Here is an 11429-nt window from a genome sequence, read left to right as displayed (position 1 = left end):
TTTGATGCTTGCTCCAATCACAACAAAACGAGGATATTACAAAAGATAGTGACCTCCATGCAACAGTCACCAGAAAAGCGACTGACTGCCAAGAAATTATTAAGTCTCATAAGCAGAACAGTTTAGTGAATAAGTATTGGAAAATATGTATGGACCATAGGGTTTTCAAACTGAAAACTAATTTTGATATAACATACCATACGAGCCGCAGCACGATTTGTCATTACAGTAGTCCATTACAGTATATGTTGGACGGAATTATCAGCAATGGGATCATTTCTATGTAATAGGTATTGTCACTGACGAAAATTATTGTAAATAGTGCTTGAGGTTTCGAGAATGAAGCAGTAAAGTTTAGTTTCTTTGAAGGGTGCTATGAATATTTATTTAACTGCACAGCAGTGACGGCCCCTCATTCAGAAACAGTGTCGAAGAAGTCGGTAAGTGTATTTACCAACTCGGATTACACCTTAAAATAAGATTCCTGTAGAAAGAACGGAATGTACTGATCATGTTGTAGATTGTTTCACGAGTATCTTCACTCAGTGTAAATCAGAAACACCTTTTATATACACTCATTTCGAATGGAGACATTACGCACTCTATTAACATATGATGTACCCAGTTGACATATGTTTAGCATTGGCTTGTAAAATTATCCACTTGTGTATGAATTTCTTCTTTAAGACTTTTGCACCATCCTGTCCATGAGAAGGCTACGATGAAGAAATTGTGCAGGCCCCAATGTGAATTGCATGGCCAAGGCTAGTTGATACGAATACTAGACATTCATGTGCTATTGCCTTTGTATATGGAGTGAGGGAAAATAATCTAATGGTACAGCTTAGCATGTACTCTCATCTCTTTTTATCTTCTTCTTATGGAGTCTACATGAGATAAACATTGGAGGCAGCAGAACTACTGCACAAGTTTTGTCAAGCACCAGGTCCCCAGATTTTCCGAGTACGGTTAACCTCCTCACATACCTCAGTAGCACTTTTGTATGGACTTTACTAGCCTGCTATGATTCTAGGAGCATGTCTACTGATTTTTTCTTGGCTTATGCTGCCATATCTATTTAATAAGGATTCCAAACACTGGAACAGTACTCTAGATCTGGTCGCACTAGCGTTTTGTATGTGATTTCTTTTACCAATGCACCACACTTCCCTAGAAACTTCACAGGGAATTGAACTGTACTGTTCGCTTTCCCTGATGCTGATTCCATACAGCCACTCCTTTGTAATAACGCATATTGCGAGTTAACAATGTTTTCCATAAATCTCAGACTGTGGCGGGGTCACACACAATTGAAATACGGAGAGTCGAGTAAATACATTTTTTCCTAATCAGCCAGCACAGCTACAGTTCCTCCAGTGACATGCTCTCGCAGTTCCTTTGCTTTTCATCAATAAATCATCAACATGCAATCCAGCACCATCAGGGTTGTCGAGAGTTGCAGGTACGTTGAAAAAATCTCAGACAGAAACGTCTGTTCCATAATGCAAAACCAAGATTAGATTCGATTAGATTAGTACTTGTTCCATAGATTATGAATACGACACTTTGTAATGATGTGGAACATGTCAGGTTAATAAAAGGTGTCTATACAAGATATTACATTAGACAAAATATTACATGACACTCAATATTTTTAAATTTTTTGTGGGGGCTGGGAAATTACACACTTACTATACCAAAAAATTCATCTAATGAGTAGAAGGAGTTGCCATTAAGAAATTCATTTAATTTCCTTTTAAATGCTATGTGGCTATCTGTCAGACTTTTGATGCGATTAGGTAAGTGACCAAAGAAATTTGTGGCAGCATAATTTACCCCCTTCTGAGCCAAAGTTAGATTTAACCTTGAGTAGTGAAGATCATCCTTTCTCCTAGTGTTGTAGCCATGTACACTGCTGTTACTTTTGAATTCGTTCGGATTGTTAATAACAAATTTCATAAGTGAATATATATATATATTGTGAGGCTACAGTGAAGATTTCTAGCTCTTTAAATAAGTGTCTGCAGGAGGATCTTGGATGAGCTCCAGCAATTATTCTGATTACAGGCTTTTGTGCAATGAACACTCTTTTACTCAATGATGAGTTACCCTAGAATACGATGCCATACGAAAGCAGAGAATGAAAATAGGCGTGGTAAGCTAATTTACTCAGATGTATATCGCCAAAATTTGCAATGACCCTAATAGCATAAGTAGCTGAACTCAAACGTTTCAGCAGATACTCAGTGTGTTTTTTCCAGTTCAACCCCTCATCAATGCATGCACCTAGAAAGATTCTACCTTAGCTACCAATTTCTGATCGAAGTCTATATTTATTAATGGTGTCATTCCATTTACTGTGTGGAACTGAATATACTGTGTTTTGTCCAAGTTTAGTGAGAGCCCATTTGCAGAGAACCACTTAATGATTTTCTGAAAAACATCATTTACAATTTCACCAGTTAATTCTTGTCTGTCGGGTGTGATAGCTATACTTGTATCTTCGGCAAAAAGTAACAGCATTGCATCTTCGTGAATATAAAATGGCAAGTCATTAACATGTATTAAGCACAGCAGAGGACCCAAAACCGAACCTCGCGGCACCTCATTCTTGATTGTTCCCCAGTTTGAGAAATCACCAGTTTTTTGTATATTATGTGAACTGTTTATTTCAACATTCTGCACTCTTCCAGTTAGGTATGATTTAAACCATTTGAGCACTTTTCCATTCATGCCACAGTGCTTGAGCTTATCTAGAAGTATTCCATGATTTACACAATCAAAAGCCTTTGATAGATCACAAAAAATCCCAACGGGTGCCTTCCGGTTACTCAGAGCATTTAATATTTCATTACTGAAAGTATATATGGCCTTTTCCGTTGAAAAACCCTTCTGGAAACCAAACTGACATTTTGTTAAAACTTTATTTTTACAAAGGTGTGAAGCTACTCTACAATACATTACTTTTTCAAGAATTTTGGACAAGCAAATCAGATTGTGCGGTAGTTGTTGACATCACAGACGTATCCCCTTTTTTATGCAGTGGTTTAACAATGGCATACTTCAGTCTATCTGGGAAAATATCCTATTTTGGAGAGCTATTACATATGTGACTAAGTGAGGTGACATGGTGATTAGCACACTGGACGCGCATACGGGAGGACGACGGTTCATGCCAGCGTTCGGCCATCCTGATTTGGGTTTTCAGTGATTTCCCTAACTCGCTTCAGGCAAGTGCTGTGATGGTTCCTCTGAAAAGCCAAAGCCGACTTCATTCCCCATCGGTCCCTAATACGACAGGACCAACCACATCTCTGTTTGGACCTCTCCCACCAACCAACCAACCATAATGCAAATCTGCAACCACCTGAGGGACACAAGCCTTATGGTACCACTTTGAAACACACATGACAAGGGTAATGTTTTAGTGGCGTTCGTCTACCTGCTTTGTGACGTTACCCACTGTCGGCGCAGAGACCAAAAGGAATACGAGCCCCACGACGAACTTGTGACATCACACCAGTAGGCTTGTTCGCCAAAGTTCGGAATTTAGTTCCTTAAACAGCACTGGCTTCACTACTACTCCTTTTTCTGACCATTTTGCTTTTCTCAACAAGGCTCCCACAAACTAAGATATATTTGGACATCTCTGTATGTTATATTACAGAACTTTGTTTCAAGCATTTCATCATTCAATCACGTTCACTGTGGAAGGTCATTACATGAGCATCGTGCATTACAAGAGCATCATGCAGAATATCACACAGTTCTTCAGCATAAACGTAGTATTTAATCTTACCTTCTTCAGTTACAGGTTGTATTAATTTGGTTACCCCATTCACTTCCATCACTTCATATCCCTTCAAAAAAAGTATAGTGTATGTGATATCAAAGAGGCCAAATATTGCTCTATAATAGCAGATTCTACATCGTTCTTGTGAAACACAATTAGTTCTGTACCCACACAAAATGTTGAGTGCTATTGACAAGGAATTTAAAACTGATTCCGTATTTCTAGATTTCCAGAAGGAATTTGACACTGTGCCACAAAAAACGCTTAAAGTGAAATTGCGTACTTATGGAATATCGTCTCAGTTATGTGGCTGCATTCGTGATTTCCTGTCAGAGAGGTCCCAGGGTAGTGTTATAGGATCTCTGCCGTTCCTTTTCTATAGAAACGAATTGGGACACAATCTGAGCAGCCATCTTAGGTTGTTTGCAGATGATGCTGTCGTTTATCAACTAGTAAAGTCATCAGATCAAAACCAATTGCAAAACGATTTAAAAAAGATATCTACGAGGGCAGTTCAATAAGTAATGCAACACATTTCTTTTCTGAAACAGGGGTTGTTTTATTCAGCATTGAAATACACCAGGTTATTCCCCAATCTTTTAGCTACACAACACTATTTTTCAACGTAATCTCCATTCAATGCTACGGCCTTACGCCACCTTGAAATGAGGGCCTGTGTGATTGCACGGTACCATTCCACTGGTCGATGTCGGAGCCAACGTCGTACTGCATCAATAACTTCTTCATCATCCGCGTAGTGCCTCCCATGGATTGCGTCCTTCATTGGGCCAAACATATGGAAATCCGACGGTGCGAGATCGGGGCTGTAGGGTGCATGAGGAAGAACAGTCCACTGAAGTTTTGTGAGCTCCTCTCGGGTGCGAAGACTTGTGTGAGGTCTTGCGTTGTCATAAAGAAGGAGAAGTTCGTTCAGATTTTTGTACCTACGAACACGCTGAAGTCGTTTCTTCAATTTCTGAAGAGTAGCACAATACACTTCAGAGTTGATCGTTTGACCATGGGGAAGGACATCGAACAGAATAACCCCTTCAGCGTCCCAGAAGACTGTAACCATGACTTTACCGGCTGAGGGTATGGCTTTAAACTTTTTCTTGGTAGGGGAGTGGGTGTGGCGCCACTCCATTGATTGCCGTTTTGTTTCAGGTTCGAAGTGATGAACCCATGTTTCATCGCCTGTAGCAAGCTTTGACAAGAAATTGTCACCCTCAGCCACATGACGAGCAAGCAATTCCGCACAGATGGTTCTCCTTTGCTCTTTATGGTGTTCGGTTAGACAACGAGGAACCCAGCGGGAACAAACCTTTGAATATCCCAACTGGTGAACAATTGTGACAGCACTACCAACAGAGATGTCAAGTTGAGCACTGAGTTGTTTGATGGTGATCCGTCGATCATCTCGAACGAGTGTGTTCGCACGCTCCGCCATTGCAGGAGTCACAGCTGTGCACGGCCGGCCCGCACGCGGGAGATCAGACAGTCTTGGTTGACCTTGCAGCGATGATGACACACGCTTTGCCCAACGACTCACTGTGCTTTTGTCCACTGCCAGATCACCGTAGACATTCTGCAAGCGCCTATGAATATCTGAGATGCCCTGGTTTTCCGCCAAAAGAAACTCGATCACTGCCCGTTGTTTGCAACGCAAATCCGTTACAGACGCCATTTTAACAGCTCCGTACAGCGCTGCCACCTGTCGGAAGTCAATGAAACTATACGAGACGAAGCGGGAATGTTTGAAAATATTCCACAAGAAATTTCCGGTTTTTTCAACCAAAATTGGCCGAGAAAAAAAATGTGTTGTATTACTTATTGAACAGCCCTCGTAAATGGTGTGAAATTTGGCAATCAACCATAAATAATGAAAAGTGTGAGGTCATTCACATTACTGCTAAAAGGAATCCGTTAAACTTCGGTTACACGACGAATTAGTTTAATGTAAAGGCTGTAAATTCAACTAAATACCTAGACAGGCCAAAACCCCAGGGATCATCGTATTTCGGCTCGACATTAGGAACTACAGTTACGCACAACTTACACTGGAAAGAACACACAAAAAATGTTGTGGGCAAGGCTAACCAAAGACTGTGTTTCATTGTCTGAACACTCAGAAAATGCAACAGATCTACTGAAGAAACTGCCTGCACTACACCTGTCCGTCCTCCTTTAGAGTAATGTTGCGCGTTGTGGGGCCTTCACCAGATACGATTAACGAACATTGAGAAAGTCCAAAGAAAAGCAGCACGTTTTGTATTATCGCGAAATATGAGTGAGAGAGTCACTGACAGGGTACAGGATTTGGTGTCGAAATCATTAAAACAAAAGCAGTTTTCCTTGCGGCAGAATCTTCTCACGAAATTTCTATCACCAACTTTCTCCTCCGAGTGGGAAAATATTTTGTTCACGTAGACCTACATAGGGAGAAAAAAGGAAAAACAGAAAACATACAGAAAGATGTAGTGTTCGTTTTTTCCGGGCACTGTTCGAGAGTCGAATGAACCCTTTACCAGGCATTTTAAGTGTTTTCAGAGGATCCATGTAGGTACCTGGATGAGCAGTTGAACGGAATGGACAGTGTCTTGAAAGGAGATTATAAGATGAACATTAACAAAAACAAAACGACGATAATGGAATTTAGTCAAATTAAATCTGGTGATGCTGAGGGAATTAGATTAGGAAATGAGACACCTATAGTCGTAAATGAGTTTTGCTATTTGGGGAGCAAAACAACTGACGATGGTCGAAGCAGAGAGGAAATAAAATGTAGACTGGCAATGGCAAGGAAAGCGTTTCTGAAGAAGAGAAATTTGTTAACAAGGAGTATAGATTTGAGTGTCAGGAAGTCTTTTCTTATAGTATTTGTATGGAGTGTAGCTATATGTGGAAGTGAAACGTGGATGATAAATAGTTTGGACTAGAAGAGAATAGAAGCTTTCAAAATGTGGTGGTACAGAAGAATGCTGAAGATTAGATGGGTAGATCACGTAACTAATGAGGAGGTACTGAATAGAATTCGGGAGAAGAGGAATTTGTGGCACAACTTGACTAGAAGAAGGGATCGGTTGGTAGAACACGATTGGAGGGCAGCGTGGAGGGTAAAAATCGTAGAGGGAGACCAAGAAATGAATATACTAAGCAGATTCAGAAGGATGTAGGTTGCAGTAAGTACTGGAAGATGAAGAATCTTGCACAGGACAGAGTAACATGGAGAGCTGCATCAAACAAGTCTCTGGACTGAGGACCACACCAACAACAACCATGTAGATGTGGATGTACTGCAGGCATTTCACATAGTCGTCAATTACCTTTCGTACTGATGTATGCGAACGAGAATGGTGAACGTGTTGAACGTTTCCTTTTGCTGTTACTAAACCCAGGAGTCACAAGTCTGGATACCTAGCTGAGGCCGTAATGAAAGTCCTGTCGACAAATCCCGTTAATACTCCTGACTGTTGAGGACAGTAATGCGAGCAGTTCGTCACGAGCTTACACAGGTTCGCAGGCATGCATTAAGTAACGAAATGCGAGTGTGCATTCTGTGACCCGTGCGGCACATTCTTTGAATTTAGTCAGCACCACAGCTCCAACCTGTTGTCAGTCATGTTCATTTTTCAGTTTAGTGCAAAACGTTTGTAATTGTTTCACTGGTTCCACACAACACTGGTATTAGCTTCTTTCTTTCATGAAACCGGAAGCAAAACAGTCAAAAACACATTGGTCAGCAGAAGAGTCCAAAGGAAAAAGGGAGAGCGTTATTGATGCTCTCACACATGTTACCAATATTATACCTGTGAGAAATCACTAGCGTAAATGCCGGCCGCGGTGGTCTCGCGGTTCTAGGCACGCAGTCCGGAGCCGTGCGACTGCTACGGTCACAGGTTCGAATCCTGCCTCTGGCATGGATGTGTGTAATGTCCTTAGGTTAGTTAGGTTCAAGTAGTTCTAAGTTCTAGGGGACTGATGAGCGCAGCAGTTGAGTCCCATAGTGCTCAGAGCCGTTTGAACCATTTGAACTAGCGTAAAATGAGGATTGTTTTACTGAATCAACTCACTAGAGATGAATCAGTATTCCTGTTGACAGTTTGGAAGGACATGGTACAGAGATTTAATAGCATAAATGTGAAATTGCGAAGTGTAAGTATTGATACTGTAGGGCTCAAAGAACAGGTTTCAACTAAATTTTTGCCACGTTATTACACAGCTGTAGGAAACTTGACTGCAGCCACACACAACATGGACACAGTCCGTTTCCTGTGGAACTACGTAAGCGAACACAATTCTCCAGTAGCAGAGCTTGTGCAAAACGACGAACCTTTCTACAGTGTAGACGTTAATGAGGAGGGTCTGAGAGAAGAAGTTTTGCTAAAAAGGATCCGTGAAGGCAATTTTCTGTCTGAGCCACTTCTGCACTTTCACGATGCTCTTCGTAAGTGTAGTTTCGGTGACATACTGCAAAATACAATGACAGCCTTACGGATTGTTCTGCACTTTGCCTATTAGCGTCGCCCAAGCAGAGTGGCCACTGAGCGTTCTTGCAAGAGTTAATAACAGTTACAGAACGACAATGGGGCAAGAGCGGGATGTTGGATCAGCTACGATTGCAACAGGGTCAGAATTTATGCACTCATTACAGTATATCTGGCTTATAGAAGCTTAAGTTTCCAAAAAAGGTGGAGAGAAAGTACAGTTCAGTAAAGTAGGGAATTTATGCAAACTGCGAGAGTTACAGTTTCTTAAAAAAAACCATTGGCTGATCTTTTGCATTAACACTTTCTGACATTATCCAAATTAAGGAACTTTTACATAAATTTGGAGGAGGGGCCTAGCAACATTTACCCACAGCCCAGAAAGTGTAGCGCTGGCCCTGCCCATTGGTACCTGCAGTGATATGGAATAGCTGCTTGTTTAAAAATACAAACGAATTATTCCACCTTAAATCTGTTTAAAGTCAGAGAAACTGTGGAGTCAAAAATAAGGGACATAAGTAACGTAATAGTAATTGACTTGATAGACATACAGTCTTCATTACACTTATTTACTCGATGTATGAATCAAAGTAAATGTAATTTTATTACCTGTAGTTCCACAACTTGCGTTGCCATCTCAGCTGTGCCGTCGTGACTGATGAGTGTCGAGATTCGTGTGCGTCATTGTGAAATTGCTTTCATGTGCTGAAATTTGGACCTCAGGGTTCTGTCTCGAATACAACAAGAATTACTTTGGTTGTTGCAACCTTTTACGTAAAGTACAGAAAAAATAGGATAGGGACAGGATTTCCTCTACATACTGTATGTGGCATCGTTGCTTTCCAACTAATTTACTGCATCTGGTGACTGCTTTTTATTACAATCATAATGGATCTTTTGTGTCTTCATTAACGAAGCGGTCTACAAGTGCAGTGCATACTGACAGAAGGGGAATGTGGAAGAGAGAGTGGGTAAGTATACTGCATTATTCTCTAAAGACAGAGTAAAGGTCCATGTCGTCTGGTAGGTGGTGGCGCGTTTTGCAAGAGCAGCGTTACGGCTGTGTGCGAACTGTGAGGTGTGAGGTTGTGCTTTGACTGTATAGTTCCACATGATAGGCACATTATGTAGTGTGAATATTGCTACTAATATCCCATTGTTATTAAACACCGGAGGTACAGTAGAGTACAATGTTTGTCGAATATGCAGAAGTAAATTGCGTCTGATATCAGAAGCGAAAATTCTCGTGATAGAACTGATATGCCAGTGGTCTCGGTATGTTGCAAATTAGAATAGTCTGATGTAGCACCTTGTAGGCTGGTGTGAAATACTTTTCAGCGATTAGATATTATAGATCAGTTGTGTTTGTTGACAATGAACTGGTGACTTTTGTAAAGTTTACTCTAGAAGTGTACTCGAGATGTTTTTATTGAGCACCTCGAGGAGAGGTAAAATTAGTGAGTGACAGTAGGATTGAATTTCTGAATTGTTTATTGAAGAGGGGTGCAAATTATTACTGGAGAAGTTGTTTCAGTTTTTTTGAAGAGAGTCTGTTGGACTGGCTGCCTCATGACAGCATCTCCATCAGCCGTCCGTCCTCGTTCTCCCTGGCGAGGTCCAGCGCTGTGGCCCCACTGTCACCAGTTGTGGCCCCCCCCCAGTCGGCCCCCGCCTCGAGCAGGGCAGCCGCCACTTCCGCGTTGCCATAGCGTGCCGCCAAGTGCAGCGGCGTCCACCCACCAGCATCCCTGGCGTTGGGGTCGGCGTTCGCCCCAAGAAGCAGTCGCGCCACAGCGGCCCTGCCCCTCCCTGCGGCCACGCGCAGAGGCATCCACTGCTGCCAGGTGCTCCTGGCGTCCACAGGCGCCCCCGCATCCACCAGCAGCCTCGCCGCCTCGACGTCTCCCCTGGATGCTGCGACGTGCAGGGCAGTCCACCCCCACGCCCCGTCCCTCGCCCCCACGTCAGCCCCCACGGCGAGCAGCGCCCTCATCACCCACACTGCTCCCCGCTCAGTCGCCAGAATCAGCCTCCTGCCTCTCTGCTCTGCAGGGAGCCACCTGCACGATACACACAAATTGCCGTACTCTGCTACAAACGCGCATCACACATAATGAGTAAAACTGCCACACGAGACAACACAACTGCAGTGAATACAATTCTGTCCTGAAACAAACCTACCGTATTCCCCCTCCTGCAATACAAAACAGTGCACAACTCTGCGTGTATTAAGCTACAGTAAATCTGTTCTATCCCCACCATAAAAACATCTTCACTCATCGTCAATTACAAATACCATTATACTACCTCTGAAAGAATTATGTTGTCACATTTTGTCACACTCATTGCTGGAAGTCAGCTCCTCTGATCTCAGTTGTTGTTGTTGTTGTTGTTGTTGTGGTCTTCAGTCCTGAGACTGGTTTGATGCAGCTCTCCATGCTACTCTATCCCATGCAAGTTTCTTCATCTCCCAGTACCTACCGCAACCTACATCCTTCTGAATCTGCTTGGTGTATTCATCTCTTGGTCTCCCTCTACGATTTTTACCCTCCACGCTGCCCTCCAATACTAAATTGGTGATCCCTTGATGCCTCAGAACATGTCCTACCTACCGATCCCTTCTTCTAGTCAAGTTGTGCCACAAACTTCTCCCCAATCCTATTCAATACTTCCTCATTAGTTATGTGATCTACCCATCTAATCTTCAGCATTCTTCTGTAGCACCACATTTCAAAAGCTTCTATTCTATTCTTGTCCAAACTATTTATCATCCATGTTTCACTTCCATACATGGCTACACTCCATACAAATACTTTCAAAACTGACTTCCTGACACTTAAATCTATACTCGATGTTAACAAATTTCTCTTCTTCAGAAACGCTTTCCTTGCCATTGCCAGTCTACATTTTATATCCTCTCTACTTCGACCATCATCAGTTATTTTGCTCCCCAAATAGCAAAACTCCTTTACTACTTTAAGTGTCTCATTTCCTAATCTAATTCCCTCAGTATCACCCAACTTAATTCGACTACATTCCATTATCCTCATTTTGCTTTTATTGATGTTCATCTTATATCCTCCTTTCAAGACACTATCCATTCTGTTCAACTGCTCTTCCAAGTCCTTTGCTGTCTCTGACAGAATTACAAT

The 11429-nt window shown here is 42.1% G+C and overlaps 1 protein-coding gene across 1 annotated transcript; it reads right to left on the bottom strand.

Annotated features, from left to right (window-relative positions):
* Positions 1-9844: 9844 nt before the first annotated feature.
* LOC124719674 (ankyrin repeat and protein kinase domain-containing protein 1-like) lies at positions 9845-10270 on the bottom strand. Its single transcript, XM_047244885.1, has one exon. The coding sequence runs from the start codon at positions 10268-10270 to the stop codon at positions 9845-9847; it is 426 nt and encodes a 141-aa protein (XP_047100841.1).
* Positions 10271-11429: the final 1159 nt, after the last annotated feature.

The sequence above is a fragment of the Schistocerca piceifrons genome, chromosome 11 (genome assembly GCF_021461385.2).
Source record: "Schistocerca piceifrons isolate TAMUIC-IGC-003096 chromosome 11, iqSchPice1.1, whole genome shotgun sequence".
Taxonomy (NCBI): domain Eukaryota; kingdom Metazoa; phylum Arthropoda; class Insecta; order Orthoptera; family Acrididae; genus Schistocerca; species Schistocerca piceifrons.
This window is presented reverse-complemented; position numbering and strand designations above follow the sequence as displayed.

Coding starts and splice junctions, on each gene's coding strand:
- LOC124719674 (XM_047244885.1), bottom strand. CDS start 10,270: ATGAGGGCGCTGCTCGCCGTGGGGGCTGACGTGGGGGCGAGGGACGGG.